General features: G+C 36.8%; 1 protein-coding gene across 1 annotated transcript; it reads left to right on the top strand.

Moving 5' to 3' along the window:
- Window positions 1-1,038: 1,038 nt before the first annotated feature.
- On the top strand, window positions 1,039-19,677 carry LOC127788561 (transcription initiation factor IIB-2). The gene is made up of 7 exons (XM_052316998.1): window positions 1,039-1,593; window positions 8,423-8,447; window positions 13,206-13,335; window positions 13,428-13,558; window positions 13,694-13,782; window positions 18,869-18,945; window positions 19,330-19,677. Exons 1-7 carry the CDS (start codon window positions 1,241-1,243, stop codon window positions 19,461-19,463), a joined length of 939 nt encoding a protein of 312 aa, XP_052172958.1. The 5' UTR covers window positions 1,039-1,240; the 3' UTR covers window positions 19,464-19,677.
- Window positions 19,678-20,855: the final 1,178 nt, after the last annotated feature.

Genomic DNA, 20,855 nt, shown 5'->3' with positions numbered 1-20,855 from the left:
AATCTCTGACTACAAAACATGAGGTTGACAACAAAATACATAAATTCCATAAAATTGTGAAAGTAGAACGACATCCATGACTGTTTCTTCAAGACAGCTCTATACACATGTCTAGAACTCAAGAACAGGATCCAACACCACTGAGCAAACTCGTCAACTTAAGTATTCCCCTTACATAGAATGATGAAAAGCAATGATGAGTCACAATATTCAACAAGTATATATAAGAAACAAATGTTAGTAAGGATTTTGGAGAATGGCCCAATACAACCCGCACACCACGTGCCCAAAACATATAAATCCACGTCATAAATCATACGACAAAGAATAACCACATAAATAAACATATATGTAATGGTCATTGGGGTCTACATAGAAGACACTAACACTCAAATCCTTAAAAAACTTGTCGTTATCATGAATTGGCAAGCATAAATATTTTGCGTTTTAGCGTTGAATCCTCTATTATGAACACCAACCTCAATCGAGACCATCTCTATCGCATTCTAAAGCTTTCCTTGGTTAGTTCTCCCCCCTATCAATTATGTAAGCAAAACCTCATATTAAATCAACTTTTCCCTCTATCCTAAACTAATCTAGAATCAAGTCTTCTCCCTCACTGGTCTAAAATCAAGTCTACAACCTTATCCTAATTCACTTGGCTAAGATTCCATAAAAGTGAGACTTTAAGAAAAATTGGAGCTGGACGCGTGGGTGCTCATGGAAGACTCCTTCCACTTCCCTTATACTTTTATATTGCACGATTTATTTGCTAATTTAATACCATATGTGATATAATATTATTTGAGATTAGCTTACCCAACATATTGAATTAAAAAATATTTAAATACATAATAAATTATTATTAAATTACGATATTATTATCACAATAGCACTCGATAATTTTCCCTGTCTCGAGGCCCTTGCAACCAAACGCGCCCCAATTCTCCACCTAAGCGACAGCCACGAAACCCACGTGACTTTTCTAACGCTTCTCTGAACCTTCCCCCGTCTCGCATATAAATTGGCTGTCTGCCCTCTAAAGCGATCGCATTTGCATCGCGTTTCCTCTCGTTGCGGAGGAGGAGATAGAGAGAAAAAGGGAGCGATCGGCGAAGAAAGAATCGAAGCCTAACGAAACGAAAGCGATAAACGGAAACAAACAGCCAGAAAGAGGAGAATCTGAACCCTAGCAGTTACAGTTTCTCGTGCGATCTCGTAGTCAATCGCTCGCAATCCAATGGGCGACGCGTACTGCTCGGACTGCAAGAGAGCGACGGAGGTGGTGTTCGACCACTCGGCCGGGGATACGGTGTGCTCGGAGTGCGGTCTGGTGCTGGAATCGCACTCCATCGACGAGACGTCCGAGTGGAGGACCTTCGCCAACGAGTCCGCCGACAACGACCCCGTCCGTGTCGGCGGCCCGACGAACCCGCTCCTCACCGATGGCGGCCTCTCCACCGTCATATCCAAGCCCAACGGCGTCACCTCCGACTTCCTGTCCTCTTCCCTCGGTCGCTGGCAGAACCGCGGCTCCAACCCCGATCGCTCCCTCATCTTGGCCTTCAAGACCATCGCCACCATGTGTGATAGGTTTGTATCGCTCGCTCTATTCGTCCGGACTTATCTGTTCGTTGCATAAAAAATTAAAGAGAAGGCGATACGTGAAGGTTGTGCGTGTTGGATTATTTGTTGTTTCGTGACGTGTGAAGGGCGAAACGCTTTTGTTTCACCGGACTAATACGAGCCCTGAGTTGGGTGTTTATTTGTTGCCCAAATTAAGCGATGTGATTAGTAAATCTGAATTGTGGATGATTTACTTGTTCTATATTCTGCTGATCGCTAATTGTATGAGATAGTTAGGGTTATAAGATCTGCATTTTAATTATTGTCCACTGGAACGGCATGGATGCAGATTTATTTGTGCATACTGCTTAGGTAATCTCAGTCAGAATTATGGTAAATTTATTGGTGATCTGTTTTAAAAATTATTGATAATTCACACTATAAATCATTCTTGAAGTGTAGGTGGCAACTAGTTCATTTCTTATTATATTTTATGGATAATCTTTTTTTGCACTGGCAAAAAAAGTAATTTCCTTGGAGTTTATGATCTATGAAGCGAACTTGGCATTTCTGATTTTGGATTAGGAATTAGGATCTCAAACTAGATAGCAATTCCTTCTCAATCTCTTCCCCAGTCACAACTTGGAGTGGTAGTCCGATTGAAATGTTGGCTTTATCCGTGGATGTTTTGTTTTTAATTCTTATGCCTTTTCAGTTATAATGGGTGGGTTGCCAGTTGAATTTTTGCATCCCAGTTATGGAGCTTAATAAATTGACATAAGAGGGTCTTGGCTTGTCTGTATGGGAAGTTCATTCTTGTGTTCTGTCCCATGTAGATGAGATATGGCTCACTGGTGTGAATAGCTACAGAGGGTGAAGCATAATGACAACAATATCACAAGTCTTACCGTTAGAGTTGGATATTTATTTTAGAAACCGGGGGTGCAACTACTTATCCATTTCATCTGCCCACCTCAGTGGTATATCTATTAATTGCCCTTCTTCTCACGTGTCTGAATAACCTTAATTGCACTTGTGCATGTTGTCTTTAATCCCTTGTTATGGATAATTTAGTTTGTAGTTTTGACTTGTATGTTGTCACGACCCTAGCATTTGGCTAGGGTTTAGAAAGGAATTTGGAAGAATTCGGGACAAAATAGAGAAGAATTGGAGGGAGGGACATAACTTAACAAAGATAATTGAGGGAGAAGAGAAGAAGGAACGAGAGAGTTAGGAGAATTAGGAGAGAGAACAAAATTATAATTCATTCATCAAGATAACGTCCATCCTCCTACAAGTAGCCTTTTGTAGGCATTAACTAACAACTAATCTGAAGCATATTCTAGAATAACAGCTCTCATGTGCTGCTAACCGAATTACAAAATATCTCCTAACAACAATTGTAACTCAATTACAGTTTTGCCCCTCTAATACCCCTAGCGTCGTGATAATTCCCCCTCCTTGAAAGGTTTCTTGTCCCCAAGAAACTTATTACAATCGAGCCGTTATTTCTTCATCCAATGCCCATCTTCACCCATTGGTTTCTTCTTTGCCTTTTCTTGTTCTTATATTGTATTGCCCTTTTCTTTTCTTTTTCCTCAACAGTAACAATACTCTGACTTGTTGCAACACCAAGTTCAGCCATCCACCTTTGTCATTAAAAATGGTTCCAAATGAGCTGTCAGTCCTGCAACCCTATCATTTCCTATCATATAAAGAAATTCAAACTTCTCTACAGGCGAAAATCTGATGTGACGCTGCATCTCTCCTCGCTTCACAACCTCTTTTCCTTCTTCATCTTCAGTAGAGACCAGGGCTGACCCAAGGCATAGGCCACTGAGGCCTATGCCTAGGGCCCCCAATTTTTTGGGACCCCCAAAAAATATAGGAGCTGCTGGTTGGGGCCCCAAAAAATACAAATAGATACAATAAATTCTTTCAAGTGTGAGAAAAATGCTTCCAAACCAAACAATGAAAAGTGTGCCATGCAATAAATGTGATTTTCAATAATTTTTATTATTTTTTGGAGAGCACAAAATTTATTATATCCTAGGGCCCCATTAGGCCCTGGTAGAGACCTCCTCAAGTGGAGAGACTTTTACTTTCTGATTGCTGGAGTACACCAAAGGCACACTTTTAGTAGATTTTTCTTCTAGTAGAATCTCAATCTCTCTTTCAGCAATTGCCTTTTCTTTCTTGTCATTCTGAATTGCCTTATTCAATTCAGGTTGTTCCTCATATTTTGCAACTACCATCCATTCTTAGGACCTCATCAGCCTCATACTTCTCATCTGTTGCGTGAGCACTATCTTCCTCTTCCTCCAGATCACCCCAATGTTTGGTCTTATCAATTGGTTCTTCCTCATAGTTGGGCTGATCTTGTTGCAGAACCCCAAAAGCATCACCATGGAGCAGACAACCATACTCATCAACAAGGGAAATAGGAGCATTTAGTCTAGGAATTTTCAAATGCGGATAAGAAGGGGTGGACCATATCATCTTTGCATATTGATGAGCCATGGGGGAGGAGCACCTTTAGGCATTCCAATAGCTTCTTTTAGTTCATGTGATAGCATCCCTAGCTTCATCTCCCTTAGCTTTACCTCAAACTCTTTTCCTTCAAAATACTGTTCATCGTGTGTTGTCAACTTAGGTTTAGTTTGATATTTGAAAAATGCATCATGAAGAACGTAATAATCAATATCCATCTTTCCCATCTTTGGCTGCATCCTCTCTCGTTGTTTCTGTTTGAGTTTCTTACTATCCCCTTTTTCAATATAAGCTTGTCTGATTTTCTCAATCCCTGTAGTTGCAATGAAATCGAGAAGTCTAAACGGTTGTTTCTCAATGCCTCGTTCCCCTGATATTCCTCCACCGTTCCCTTCTATTTCAACTTATTGAAGTGCTCAATGACATCCGTTCTTGTCTTCTCCTTGAACCAGTTGCAGATTCCGTCCAACTCCATTCCACCCTTCATCACTCCAATTCTAAAACCAAGCGTTTGCAGCATCATCCAAATAAGCTACATCCATGTTCACTTTCTCCCTTTCAGCTACTCGGTATTGGTAGAACACTCATTCACACCGCCGGATCCGCCACCGAGGTCTATCTCTTTCAAACGGGGGAATGTCCATTTGTGGCCTTGGAGGATTGGAGTGGTTGCCTCCAATTCCTCGAGTCAGATTGTCTTCTTTTGCCTCCACCCTATCCCATGCTTCCATCTAATTGTTACGCCTTTGCCTCGCGGGCATTGTTAGGATTGGCGCCGATGAAGTCCGGGAAAGAAAGTCTGTACATGCTCAAGGTTGCTCTCACCTGCTGGCTGATTTGTTGGCTTAATCGAGCAAATTCCTCTCCCCACTAACAGCTCTATCCAAATTGGCCGCATACTCTCATCAGCTCCGATTGATCTCTTTTTGAGCTTGTTGGATCCCATCTCTAAGGTCTCCAAGCGGTCATCCACCTGCTCTTGGTTCTGGCGTATCCCAATTTCGATAGCATCCAATTGAAACTCTGTCCTCATTCCCTCTGCCATGGCCACAAATCAACAAGCCCTCAATCCAATTATGAAATCGATGATTATCGAAATGAGCTCCACTGAATCACCTTACTTGCCTACAGCGACCTGGATCTGAATTTCATCGTCTCAAATCTAAGTCCTTTTCTTGGATTGCACTATCAGTTGTTTAACGATTGCTCAATATTCACTTTCGCTGTGCCCTCTGATTTACCTTCGAATTCAACTCGATATCCCATCAGAACTCTTTCGACCTGCGTCGTCTTCAATCTCGAGCCAAAGTGGGCTATGCTCAGCTTCGCCTTTCAAATCCGATTCAATTCCGATTAATTGAATCGACGATGGGCCTCTATCAATTGGATTGACTCTACTTCAATTCACCCCAGGCCTGCGTTCACTTCTTACCCAATCACTGACCACTAGCTGGAGGATCATCACACTCCTTGAGTTTGCCTTGATTAACAAGTCCTCGGGATCTAATCGCAATCACTGTAGGCTTTGATCACTCCAATCTGCTTCTCTTCGATGCCTTAATCTCCGTCTAAATTGTTGCTTGATCAACTGCCTAGCCTAGCTCGGCCTTTGTCTAATCAGAATTGAGAGAATCGCGTCTTCCTTCTCACCTTTCAAATCCAAGTTCAATTCCACCGCATTGGTCGCTATTTGACGTAGCGTGTAGCGCGCTTGTAGAGAATAAACACACAAAAGAAACTCTTAAAAAAAACAAGCTTCAATTACTGAAACTTGATTCTCAAGTAGGTGCAAAACCAAATCTGTTTTGTTGAGGAAAACCGAATAGGCTGCTGAAATTGAATAATGAAAAAACTATTTACAAACCTTAGCTAAGGACTATTTATAGTGTTCGGCCAACCTATGCCTTTATGGTAAATAAAACTAATTAGAATCCTAATAGAAGTAAAACCCTAGAAGATATGAAGTAAATTAAAACCCTAAAGGAATATGGGAAAAAATATGAAGTCTCGACCCTTGTTTGGCCGGTTCTTGAATGGGCTGGTTTGGATCGGGTCTTGAACGCTTTCGGGTCGGTTCCCTCCATCTTCAAATAGTGACCGCATCACTATCTAACCACGATTTACACAAATCAGAATCACCAGTGGATTTGCCACCCAATCACCGTCCAAAGGCTCCGCAATCATCGAAGTCGCCACCGAAGATCTATTGGCTATGTCAATCTTCTGAGAATTGCTCACCTACGAATCCACTGATTCTGAAAATTGCTTGGTCGATTACGATTCTGTCTTTACTACCTCAAGACGACTCGGAATTCACTGCATCACCTGAAATTAGGTCGGATACGGAACCTGCTTTGCCTACAATTCGTAAAGAATCGTTGATGTCGTTCCGCTTCAACATCGAACCTGATTCAGGAGCAGGTGTAGTCGCATAGTTACAATGACTTTGATCGGCTCCAATACTCGTCCGCTCCACGTCGTCACCTGTTGTGGTTAGACAAACCTCAATTCCGCGCCTATCGCTATGGTCACTATAATCTGCTAATTCGATCGTGATCGCTTGATCTCAATCACTCGGAATTCGCCTTGGCCAACTTCTAAGCTTTTGGATCACAATTGAGAATCGTCGACTCTAATACCAGATGTCACAACCCTAGGGGCTAGGGTTTATAAACGAATTTGGGAGAAAAATAGAGAAGAATTGGAGGGAGCGATAGAACTGAACAGAGATAATTGAGGGAGAAGAGAAGAGGGAATGAGAGAGAGTTAGGAGAGAAATAACAGAATTACAATTCATTCATCAACATAACATCCATCCTCCTACAAGTAGCCTTTTATAGGCATTAACTAACAACTAATATGAAACATATTCTAGAATAACAGTTCCCATGTGTAGCTAACCGAATTACAAAATACCTCCTAACAACAATTGTAACTCAATTACAACTTTTCCCCTCTAATACCCCTAGGGTCGTGACAATGGCTATATGTCTAGTGTAACATTTTTGGTTTATTTGCACTTTTATTTTGCACATGTTATTCTTCATAGCACATGATTTTTTTTTTTTTCGTGAGGGAATTTTCAAGGAAACGATAAGAGAGCATTTGATTTCTTTTGGATTATGAAGTTTATTGTTTTGGAATGAATAGATATGAGGTTGTTGGCCACATGTTCCAAAATGTAGACTGCTGGCTTATTAATATTTACTACTGAAGCATATTGGTTGGTCCTCCTCTTTTTTGCTCTGTATAAATTCTCTGCTGTTCTGGTGGCCTTCTTTATCTTTATTTATATACACAGACATGTATTTCCATTTAGTCTACTTGCTCTCTTTTTTTAATTATGAATTTACTTTAGACCCTATATAGGAGTCCTCTTGTCAATATTCATGAACATCTGATACTTTTAAAAGATTAAGGGTCAAGGTCTTTACAGTTATAGCATGCCCCATTGATATGGGCTCTTTTAAATTGGTAGACAAGGATCCTAGACACTTTGATAGGATTAGATGGAAATGGGCTTAATAAATACGTTATTTTTTTTATGATCACATACAACTCTAATCCATGCATTCAACTCATTAGTTTGTAGAAACTATTTTATATTAAAATAGTAAAATCAAAGTACTTTAAAATTTTGAAAATTTGCTGTATTCTCATGTTCAAGGACATTAGAACACAGCAGAACTTCAAATTTTGAATTAGATGAGAATTAGATGAGTCTGAAATTACTTGGTGTTCTAAAGTTCCAACACATTTTGGTATTAGAATGAGATAACTGTCTCAGTATATACCTTAGGCATATCTATCCATGTATAAATCTTGTAGAAGAAAAAAATCCATATGAATAGCCTTTTCAGTTGGTTTGGTCATGTGTGAAAATCCACTATTCATTACAAGAAGACTTGCTAGTGTCTGCATCAACCTTTTAGATAATTTTTAGGTTTGCCACAGTTGAGTATTTTAATTTAATTTTTTTCCCCTCCATATTCTTTCTTATTTTTTCCTGTCTTCCAGCGTTATCTTTTATCTTGGTCCAATCCTGACCTAATATTTAATGATTCCTTTTGACTTTGGACCTTGCTTGGTGTTATATGCACGAAGCTCACTGTGTGTTTACATATTCATTTGACTAGGTTGAGCATTTGGATCTCCCATATTGGGTTGTTTTGTTTTCTAATTTCATGCTGTGTGGTATGCATGTATCTTGAAATGATTTTAATTCCAGAATGTGGACAAATCTGCATTTGCTAGGAATCAATTGATCCTTGTTCTTTCTTTCATTCTGTCTGCATATGCTCATATTATAATCTGGATATGTACTAGTTGCGATCATATTACTAAATTCTGTAATTTTCTCTTGCAGGTTGGGGCTGGTCGCAACCATAAAGGTATGCTATTTATTGCCCATTATTGTGTCTTCTTATGTGACGATATAGAACTTTTGTGTGCCGTGTGGTAGCTCCATAAAAGCATAGTTTGCTAAAGGCGCTGTTTCTCTTTTGGAAGTGATCCTGCATTGTGGATCTTGGCCTTTTTTATGAGTGACATTACTCAATGAAGTTCAGGAACTTCTAGATGCGCCAATATGATTATGGTTTCATTTGTGAGGTCATTGCTTCTAATTATGGAAATAGCCTCTTCGCAAAGCAAGGGTAAGGCTGCATACAAAGATGGCCCCTGCAAGGGGAGGACGGCATGCACCAAGAACACACCCTTTAGTGAAATCAGATTTTTATGGTTTTGTTCAGGATTATCTTTGTTGTTTAGCTTTCAACAGTGTTGTAAAGTGGCAAATGAAAACAGAAAATGATACGTAAAACAGAAATGCGAAATATCAATAAAGATGAGAGAGAAATGCTTAGTATAAGATCAAATATAATTATTTATATATATATATTTAAAAAGTTACTATTTGAAATTTGATAAACAGTAAAAATGTTGTGATCAGTTAAGATCTTAGTGGTAAATATTTAGAGAATTTGAAGTGACATTGACATTATTTTTGAAATAAAAAAAGGTTTAGGAAAATAGGAAAAATAGAATTTATGGAAAATATGTTCCTGTAATGTTTCTTTAAGAATTTCTTGAATGTTATTAAGAAGTTTTGGTAGAACAGATTACAGTTTGAAAGACATTTTGTTAACATTTTTTTACTTTTCCAAATTTTAGGAAAGTTGTTTCAACACCATTTTGTAAACACAATCATGGGAAATGCAATGTCTAGGTAAATAGAGTTTGCAGGTGGCCATGATCTTGAGCAAAAAAAATTTAAAAGACAAATAAAAACATGAACTTAAAACCTGCTTGATTTTGCTTTCAGTTTTCGCTGATTTAGTTTCAGTGTTCATTCTTATGTGTTTTGTGTTTGCTTTCATTTTGTGTTAAATAAAAACTAAACATTGTGTCAGCATTTTTTGAATTTTAGAAATAAAATGTTGGGTTTTGCATGGAGATTTCTGTCTAGAAGATGAAGAGTAGAACCTGTTAGAAGAATGAGTGTGACTGGATTTTTTCTAAGTTAGAGAGAGATAACTTAGGTGTTATATTATAAGGGATATTTTCGTCTTTGTGTAGGCTAAATGATAGGCTTTGTAATTAACACCCCTATGGTTTATAAATAGGAGGCGAGGGCTAGGCAGTTGGACATAACAAATATGTCATTCATTGTGTCTCTGAATACAAGTGAGATTGTTGAGAGGGAGAAAAGGCTTAGAGAGAAAGTTTGTCTATGTAATCTCTTGTGTGAGGGCAGTGAACTTGTGTGATAGAGTTTGAGGGTTTCTTGTAATCTGTTTCTCTGGTTTCTAGTGGAATTTGCTCTTGGATTGGAGGCTGGATGTAGGACTGATCATTGATCAGTTCGAACCAGGATAAATCTGTGCCTACTGCTTGGTTTGGTTGTCTCTTACTTTGATTTCTTTTCTGTTCTTTTCATTTCCAGTTTATATTTTCTGTTGTGGATGTTTCTCGGGTGAGGAGTGTTGAGAGATTGGCAAACTAAGACTATTGAATTGAGTTTCTAAGAGCTCCTAATCCTAACATAAAAGTGAAAATGATGTTTGGAAAAAATGTTGGATGATTAAATACATGCAACAATTTATTTTATATTGGCGAGCGTATCCATTGCCTACAATTTTTTTGGACTTTAATGTCCCTTCTGCATTGTCAACCCATTCTTTTGCTGCCGCCTTATTTTCTTCATTGCCAGCAAGGGCCTGATGAACCCTTGCTAACAGTGGGGTTGCCTACCCAAGAGGAATAGCTAGGGAGAAGGGGGCTTGTCAGTGGTTGGTAGGTGCTGTCAAGAGTTTGGGAGGAGAGGGAGGCAAGGAGTCACCGGAGGTTGGGAGGGGGAGTGGGCTCATTGGGCATAGCCATTATGGTCTGGCTGGTAGGCTTATAAACTGGTTGGAACTGCTAGATCTGGACCATTTATGATATCTATAATAGGATCTGGAACCAGGTTCAGGTAATCAGATATATGTTTAGGACCAGACCTGGTTAAATGGATCAGAACCAAACCGGACTAGATTCAGGTCCAGACCCAGCCCACTGACTGGTCTGGAGAGAGAGAGGAAGGGGGGGAGGGGGAGTGGCTGATTGAAGAGATCGAAACAAAAATATGAACGCCTATACTTTTGCGTACCCTTGTATATTTATCAATAGTATGACACTAAATGCCTTAGTATTCCTCCTTTTTGTGGAAACTGGGTATAACCCATTCATTTACATTATTGATGACGGCTTTAAAAAATTGACATATGCTAGTCCTGCATCATGATAGGGAACTGTAGCTATTGCCACTGGTATTAATTGTGAATAGCAAGAATGGCCTTCATCATACTTTGTTTCCCCTTGAAACAGCCCACTTAATATTCCTTTACTCTTCATATTTCTTGAGAAAACACTGCAGATATGACATATCTGGGAGCCATTCAGAGGACAATAATTGTTGAAAGGATAGGGGATTACTAAGATTCTAATCCTACCCATGTATTCATGAGAACACAGGACAGATACTATAGGTGTATTCCTTTCCTCTGTGTATTTCTTGTCCCTTACCAGAGTTATATACTGTTTCTTTAGTACAAGTAAAAGGATAACACATTCTATTTGATATATCTTACATATAGTTTCCATTCACTTTGTTTCCTGTTGCTATCTACTGTTTATTGGTCTCAAACTGTTGGAATTTGTTCTGGATTCAGTCCTTCACGAGAAAACAGAGAACTGCATCCACATGGGCTTTACTTATATATACTATAGTAAGATGTTACAAGTTGAACATTTTGTTTATAAGCTATTCATATTTTATTTATTGAACTGAGAAAAAATATAAGTAAAATCAACAACATGTTCATCATGACTCATGATGAAGGTTGGGATAGATGTGTCATGATAAAACTTTTCCATTATTACTCTAGACTGAAGTATGCATATGTTTGAACAAAATGAAATCAAATTCTCTATGGGTGTTAGCTCTTTTTGCATAATTGAATGTGGAAAAAATCAACTTGTCTTGGTTATGTGCTTGTTCCTAGAATTACTTACTCTTTGTGAAATTGTTTTGAATGTTAGATCAGCCACTACAGCCTGAGAATCGTAGAAATAGTACAAGTTTCCTCAAGTTTGCCTTGGAACTATCAACTTGGCTATCCATCCTTTTATAATCAATAATTCTATCCAGCCACCCTCTTGACTACACTTTGCAACAGTTTATGCAAAGTTATCTCGAGATTTGCTAGTGTTTATAGTTATTTGAATTTGTGTTTTTATGCATGGACCATAGTGATACAAGGATTTCCGGTTTACCCAACTTGTTTATGTTAAAGTTTAACCTTACCCTAATTTTTCTGAGGCTTAGTACTGATCATATCAGAAGAATAGAGGACCGTAGTTGTTTTGTACAAGATAAAGAAGCTGGCCTGCCCATACATGTCTGTATAGAGTGGAAGAAGAAAATGCTATAAAATTTTCTGTGTTATGTATGTATAGACAAGTGTAGGTATGTTTGAGAGTGTCCAAGTATATTGGGGCATGTTCTCTATTATTTCTTTATTATTGCTTTGGATTGTTGAATGTGATTAACCTTGGAGGCTATCAAAATATCAGGGAGGCTTATAAGTAATTGCATTGGAATAAGAGTGGACAGCAATTGTTGAAGGCATGATAAAGAAGGTAGGCTAATGTCTAGCAGGGCGACATCAAAGAAGGAAAAGCTCTAGAATTGGTGGTGTTATATATGTTTGTGTGTATATAGGTCTTCACATTGTTTAGGCATTAAGTTCCTAGTACAATAGGGTATAAGTAATTTTTTTCATCTCTGTGAGATATATACATCAGCATTGGCTATTATCTCCATGATGCTATGCATGCTTTTGTTCCCCTACTATTTAGAACTGTTGGATAAACATTTGCACCATCAATTATGTCAAAAGGTCACAATACTGGTCTTCATACATGTCCTTTGGGAGCATCCTGTTGCTGCCTGCATATTAAGTTCCTATGCGGGGCAGGTATGTGGATAATCAGTGCCTATTTTAACCACTGTTTAATGATAAGTTTTTGTTTTCTAATACTTGGCTTGCATTTTGTGGTGACTTTATAAATGTGTATTTCCAACCCCACATAGTGTGAGTAAGGCTTGATATGTTGTTTATAAATGTGAATCAATTAATTTATTTATCTGTGCTTCCTCATGATTTCTTGTGATGACATGGAAATGCATCTCCATATATATGATGCAAGAATTTGAAATATTCCAACTCCAAAGTATGGTTTATTTCTCAACTTCTTATCCTAGGATTTTTACTGACCTCCAGTACTATCATGATGATACAATTTGTATGGCATTCTTTTGATCACAAATGTGTTGTTTTCATTTTTCTTCCTTTGTATGGTCATCCATAATTTATATATTACTTACTAAGCATTGAACAGTGTATGTGGTTTTACCTATTATAGGGAAAAAATAATATAAGAAGGTTTTGCGAGAGATAGACGTTTTCTTCCCTCGACATGCATTCTAAAGATGATTATGCAATTGTTTGCTGACAGTTTATTTGTCTATCCTTTTGTTGTTTTAAAGGTGGACAACTTGAATACTTCACCTTTTCTTGATTGATCTCTATGATTTTTTTCTCAAGGATCGGGCCAATGAAATATACAAGAAGGTAGAAGATCAGAAATCTAGTAGAGGAAGAAACCAAGATGCTATTTTGGCTGCTTGCCTGTACATTGCTTGTCGGCAAGAAGACAAGCCACGAACTGTAAAGGGTACAACCTAAGATTTCTTTTATTGTATGGCTGCTTCCTAATTTATCTCTCTATGCAAATGAGCTATTCCTGAAACCATGGATTTCAATTAGAAATATGCTCTGTCGCCAATGGAGCGACAAAGAAGGAAATTGGCCGTGCAAAAGAGTACATAGTGAAACAACTAGAGCTTGAGATGGGCCAATCCGTGGAGATGGGCACCATACATGCTGGGGATTTTATGGTGAGAGTTTTTGTGAAATCATGCATTTTTATTTTGTTATGGCTCTTATATAAGTTCTTTCATAATTGCCCTTGCAATAGTTATCTTTTCTAGTTATTCTGCCACTCATTTTAAATCTTAATAAAAACCCTTCAGAGGCGCTTTTGTTCAAATCTTGGTATGAACAATCAAGCAGTTAAAGCTGCCCAAGAAGCTGTCCAGAAGTCAGAAGAGTTTGATATAAGGTTTGTTTTTCTCTTATGTTCTCATATTCCACATGGGAAGAATGAATGCATTGTGTGTGCAAATGTATCTATAATAGAATCACAAGACAATACCAATCCTGAATACCCTCCTCATCTTCTAGATTGGAAATTAGTTTTCTGCACTAATATTTGAATGTTTTTTCAAATTTTCTATGGGAAATGAAACCTAGAGGTTTTATAGAAAATTGGAGACAAAACTGGAAAACATTTTCCAAAACTAAAACGGCCCCTAAGATTTGAGCAAATAGAAAGCAGGATTCCTTGATTGCTTTTGTGTTATTAATTATAGTCAAAATAACTGGCAATGATCAACACGGTAGGCTGGTGGGAGAACATATCAGTTTGTGAGATGATGCTTTTTCTATTATGTCATAAACCATAAAGGATATTAGTATATAGTGGGACTAAAAAAATCATTTCAATTTTGAACTCCAAAATGATTTTTCCTATTGTTGACTTGGGTGATCGTGTTTGGGTGGCGGAGCTTGAGAACAAGTTCTATTTTTTTTCCATACAGATGGCATTGAAATGTGCTTCCATTTCATTCTAAGACCCCAAAGGGTAATTGAGCCAAGGAAGAGAAGGAATATCCAGTTATTTATACTTCCGTTATATATATTTTTTTCATGGGACTCATTGCCCTGTTAATCTTGTCAATAGTAGTTTATCTGAAGTGACATGAACTGCCAACCCATAGAACTTAACATAAAACTAAATTCTAAATTTTTTTATTTTTGATTTTCAATATGGAATTGTTTTGTTTTCTTATAATTTAGTTAATTTAAGAATTTTATTTTGAATATGATTAGAACCCACCCTAGTGAATCTTCTAATTCTTTGAGCACTTCTATTGGACACTTGGGAATATGTGTTCTGGACATGAGTTGCGAAGCACAGACACTTCAATTTGGATGTCATACTCATGCTTGACATGTATCAGCCTTGGATGCACATCAAACATGCTAGGATATGTGTTGACATTCAAACATGCTAGGATATGTGTCTTAAATCTTTTATCAGTGTATCTTTTTCTGGGGTCATCTACAACACACAACGGGAACAAGTCTATTTTAGTTGGGCATATATGAGGAAAGAATGGATTTGTTGATAGGCTTTTGGAACTTTGTTCGGGATAAAATTTGGCAAATTTGCAAATACAAACCTTGTTCAAGATAATAAATAAAAGTACTTAAACTCATTCTGATTACAACTCTCACAGATACTAGTAACCTGTTAACATATTACCAACTGGTGATTTGGAACTCTCACATATTACTTTGTTAATCTAGCAATCCTTTCTGTATCTACTTCCTCAACTTTGACAAATTACCATATTTTGCTTGCTTCTGTCTGTATTTCTAGATTATATCCATATTGCTGCTTCTTAACTAGCCTGCTTATTCTATTATAGAAAGTCCTACCCTACTTTATGAAAAATATGTACTTCAGATAAACAAATTTGTAGTGCTGAAATAGACATCTCTTCTTGTTCTTGAACATGAAAAACTAGGTAAGTTTAATTCCCAGCCGCTGATCTGATTTATCTACTCAAGGTTGTGCAAGTGTGATATAGTTTTATTTTTTCACTCTACCTTTTATATGATGAGGGTGAGGCATGGGCACCAGTGCCACTAGGCTTGTCAATGATGTGGATCTGGACTGGATCCAACCCAATCCAGACCCTATCCTATAGGTTCTCTCATTTTCTTTTTCCTGTTTTGATTGTTTCCAGTTTTTAACAGTTTTCTTCTTGATAACCCAAATAGAAAAATATAATTTATTTTATTTTTGGAAGTTTATCTCCAAACAGTAGCTAACAAAAGGTATATTGAAACCGAGCCCTACTTGCAAGGACCTAAAATCCATTCCTTCTTGTTGGTGCAAACTCAAACAAGCCTAAAGCAGTTGCCATAACCTGAATCACGCTAACCATGCTCACATCAACAGACCATTCTAATCCCCAGCTGACCAAAAACAAAAATTAAGCAAGACAAAACTATAACATTAAAATCTCCTCAGCCCCATACCAGAGGCGCCTAGAAAAATTAGAGGTCCATGACATTTTGATTTACCTTAGAAACTCTAAAATTAAATCTCCTGATCAGTCAACCACTTGGTCTCTTCTTCCACCATTGCCATTATACAAAAGAAAATACATGGAAGTCTAAATGAAGAAAAGACAAAAAATATATTTATAAATAAAGAAAATATATTTATATATTCATTGCCATATAATAAAGAAAATATATTTTAATAAATATATTCATTTTCATATTGTATGGACCTAAATGAAGATATAACAAAAGACAGAAATATATGAAAGTCTAGAATTCATGTAGCCGACTCCACATAGTGGGATAAAGGTGGGATATGCTGCTGTTGTATATTCATTTTCATATTATTTATAAATATTTTTATAAAATAGATTTGTTAAATTATATATATTGTAATAAAAAATTATACACATATTTGTTAAAATATACTTATATATGTAATAAGATTTGTTATATTAATCTATATATAAATTTTATTATCACATTTATAATTTTTAGGCAAAAGGTCACTTTTAGTACGTGAACTTGTGCATTTTTGTCAATTTGGTGCATGAACTTATAATTTTGGTTAATTTCATACGATTGAAATTGGGATAAATTTCCCTTAAGACTCCTCTTAGTTTAAAAATATCTCTGAAGGTCCACATGATTTATTTTTTGGGGGCTTTAACATCCCCTTTATTACAAACTAATTAAATTTAACCAAAAATAAAAAATCAAAAACTAGAACCCTTTGTCTGTTCTTTTTCAATGCTGGTTATGGGTTTGGAACACGTTGCCAGCACCAAAATCTCACCCTCCCATCTTCTCTGGTGATGGACGACCATAATGGAGCCCCCCCCCCCCCCCCCCCCCCCCCCCCCCTCTCTCTCTCTCTCACACACACACACAATCTTTTTCTCTGCCTTATCCCTCTTGATCAGAAACCTGGAATTCCCTTTTAGTTAGTTGCAATGATGGAAACTTTTGATGATTTTTATTGTTCAACTTTTGGCATATGGTTTTTCTTCTGTAAAGCCATTGTATAATCTTCCTTATCCTTTATAAGCAAGTGAGGAAGAGCCGCATGAGATTCCACAATGGGAATCAGATTTCTTTCTTTTTGGAAAAGAGCATTTTGAAAATGTCCGAGGGTGAAAGGCCACAAGTTCAATAGTCTGCTAAATGACAATAAAAATTCCAAACCATTAAAAGATCCCCAACATAATCCAAGGAAACCTTGAAGTCCCTTGATGTAGAAGGATGTTTAGTAAAAATTGGATCAACTGCAGTTGGGTTCACCAGGTTGATCGCTAATTTGGATAGTTAATCATCACTTCTTTTTGATGATTTTGATTATGCGATTTGTTTTTTTTTTTTTTTTTTATTAGGTTGATTTGGGGGTTTCTGATGTTTGTCCAACTATAAAGATTTTTTGTGGGTTATTGGTTGAGGATACCATCTATTTCATCATTTTGGTGCAGAGACCTTTTTTGGGTGTTCTTCATGTTTTTTAGTTTTGGGGATTTGAAAATTTCCCATCTTCCTCTCCTTGTTTCAGTTTTTCTTTGCCAAGGCAAGGCGAGTTTGGGTGAATTCAAAGAACAAGAAGCATCAGTGTTGGGATTTTACCATCTTACTCTGAGCAAAAGATATAGTGTTTTCTACTTTTAATTTTTATTTTTGGGTAATACACAAAATGAAAGGGGTTTTCAGAGTATAAAAGATAAGTTGTATAGACATTTAGAGGAATTTAAATTATTAAGGGGTCTCTGTGTAAATGGTCCAAATTGTAAGGTGTCTAATGATAATTTACCTTAATTTCATTTCTATGAAATTGACCAAAATTATAAGTTCATATATTTGATTGACCACAAATAAAGTTCATGTATGAAATTGACCAAAATGTGCAAGTTCATGTACCAAAAGTGACCTTTTGCCTAATTTTTATGTCCTCCTTAGTCATTTAACATTCTAATTCAACTCAACTTTAGTATTTTACCAAACAGTTATAATTGAAACTCGTCTCAACTTGATAAATTTCCCAAATACTTTTATGTAATCAAACTCAACTCAACTCACTTCACCTTAATCCCAAGTGGGGTCTAAGTCCTTGCTCTCCCATGAGACAGTCACCACCATCAGGCTTGCTGAGGACTATCCCAGCTGTCTTAGCTGCTTTGAGCGGAAAAATTTTTGTACATGCCCAACGGCCTAGATAGCTGATACTGAACCAAGTGGGATGAGGATCTTTACTACAGTTTTGGTCGCTGATGCTAGCGTTTTTGAGAGAGATTCAATTTTGGATTGAAATCTGGCAGATTAAATCCGGATCTGATCCCCCATAGATAGGTCTAGTATTAGTAGACCGGATTTGCATTTTCAGATCTGAGTACAGTCAATTTGGGAAGAATGGTTTCAGTTCGAGCCCATTGACAGGACTAGGACATATTCGGGCATTTGTAAGACATGCCTCAGAGTAGACAGGCATGGCAATGGTGTGACAAGGAGTAAAATAAGAAAGCGGGGAAATTCAAAGTAACGTGTTTGACTTGTCTATAACATACATGTGCCCAGTACAATAGCAGATACACCTACTCCGTCCAAGAGTTCTTATTATGTTATTATCTCTTCTGTTGTTTCTCCTTTGCTCTTCTGCTGGTTTGCTTTTGCCTTCCCACTCACCTTCACCCCCCCGAAAACAATCTGCTCTCTTCCCCCTTCTCCCTTTCCAAAAAATCAAAAAGGGAGATAAAAACCTAACCTGTATATTCTGACTCACCTTCTCTCCTTCCGTTTTATGCTTTCTTTTTCTTATTTCCTTCCTCCTCGTTTCTTCTCATACACACACTGTTCTCTCAGAGGTCCTACTTAAAAAATCTTCATTAAGTTTAGTTGCTTGCTCTTGCTTTATGTTTAATTTTGCATGTTATTGTACCAAATGTTGTGACCATTTATTTATAGGTTGGTGGGTGGATTTTTCCAGGGGGTTGTAGACTGCTTTTAATTTCTTTACCTCCATGATATTTCAGGAGGAGCCCTATATCAATTGCAGCTGCTGTCATTTACATTGTAACCCAACTTTCAGATGATAAGAAACCCCTCAAAGGTAAGCATACCATTGATCGACTTACATAAGAACTCAGAATCAAATGTGGATTTTAGTATATTATCTATCAGCACCTGCACTAAACTCGATTTCTTTGAATGCCAAATTTGAGCCATTGGATTACTGGAGATTCCCACTGAAACCTTTATTTATCCTCCCTTTTATTAGAAAATTGTAGAATGCTAAACAAGAAAAGCTCCATTCCTCTTCCCTGCAATTTCTACACATTCCTAATTATCATGTTGGAGTTACACAATTATTGTTGCTATTTCAAGCTTCTACATTTTTACTTGGGGGTGTCCTGGTACAACCATTAGGACACACCGGGCCCTAATTTTTGATACTTGGTTTATTGAATGCATTTGGGCTGCTGTGTGGATGCAGATGTCTCAATTGCAACTGGAGTTGCAGAAGGGACAATCAGAAATTCATACAAGGACCTGTTCACCCATATTTCAAAGATAATACCTAGCTGGTATGCCAAAGAGGAGGACCTTAAGAACCTCAGCAGCCCTTGAAAACGTAGCAAACAATTTCTCTGGAAACAATCATTTCCAAGATGGTATTGGTACAGACGGCGCCCTATATATGTTTTGGATTGTATGCCATGGACATACAAACAAATTGAATCTCTTTTCCCACCCACCCCATAGGCTGAGTATACTACATTGCGTTTATGGATTATCTCCGAACTGACCACATAAGCTAATACCAATTTTTCAGAGTTTTTAAGTGCTTGCCGCTTCTCTTTAAAACCTGAGCTCCATCTGTTATTGTTTTGCTCCTTCCCCCCCTCCTACCCTCTCTCTGTGGGGCCATGCAGATGGGCAACAATCCTTTTTTGTTTTAATTATTATTGATGGGAACTTTACCCTGACTGGGTTAAAATGAGTTCGTTGCTGTTAGGAATGACAATGAACGAACAGGGTTGAGATGCAAATTTTATTTATTATTATAGTTGCGTCTTTATTTTCATTCCCATCATTTAGTTTAATAGGACTTTTAGGCCGTTAAATGATGTTTCGGTTGTTTTTAAAATGTTTTATAGTCGAAATTTTAAGAAACATAAAAAAAACATTTATAGGTCATATAATTTTAAAAATATTTTGGAGCCTTTTTGTGATATTAAAAAAAATATAAAAAATGTATTTTTGATTTAAAAACATGTGTACAATTGTATTAAAGAGAGTAATTTTGTCTCTGTTGCTATTACATTGGTGATAGAAGTAATTTGTTTTTATGATTGTTTGAATAGATGATAAGATTTATGTTTATGTTTGGTTGAAAGATAATTTTTTATATTAAAAGTTATATTTTTATTTTATATATATTTTTTTATTCTTTATTTTTATTTTTTTTGTTAATGTACCATCACAAGCGTCTCTTGCTGTTCGGTCACACGATTCAGAAGATGTAAATTAGAAAATTCAACAGTCAGTTCAATCTTTATTCTTTTTCAACAGACATGAGGACGGTGTGACAGTCTTTTAGCGTTCAAGGTCGTCCAAATTATTAAGTTTTTTTCCAGGGCTCGAATATGAAACCTGAGAGCTCAAAGAACATCTCAATGCATTTTTTTTTTTGTTAGTTGATCTATTTTGTTTTATATTTTATCTATTTTTTATTTTTATTTTTATATAACTCACAAAAATGACATTAAATTATACCCAAAATTAGTAGGATAAATTACACTTAATATTTTTAAAATTTAATATAAATGTAAAAAGTAATTTTTATTTTTTAAAAATTACATTGACTATCTCTACCGTTCAAAAATTACATTAAACTACACCCAAAATTAAATTTACATCTACACTTAGTACCTTTACAATTTTATAAAATTCAACAATTTGTTACCAAATATTTGACCAATAGAAAATCGTGTAATTTCTTATAAAAAGAAAAGGAAA

This window comes from Diospyros lotus, chromosome 13, assembly GCF_014633365.1.
Source record: "Diospyros lotus cultivar Yz01 chromosome 13, ASM1463336v1, whole genome shotgun sequence".
Taxonomy (NCBI): Eukaryota; Viridiplantae; Streptophyta; class Magnoliopsida; order Ericales; family Ebenaceae; genus Diospyros; species Diospyros lotus.
Note: the sequence above shows the minus strand (reverse complement) of the source record. Positions and strands in the feature narration are given on the sequence as shown.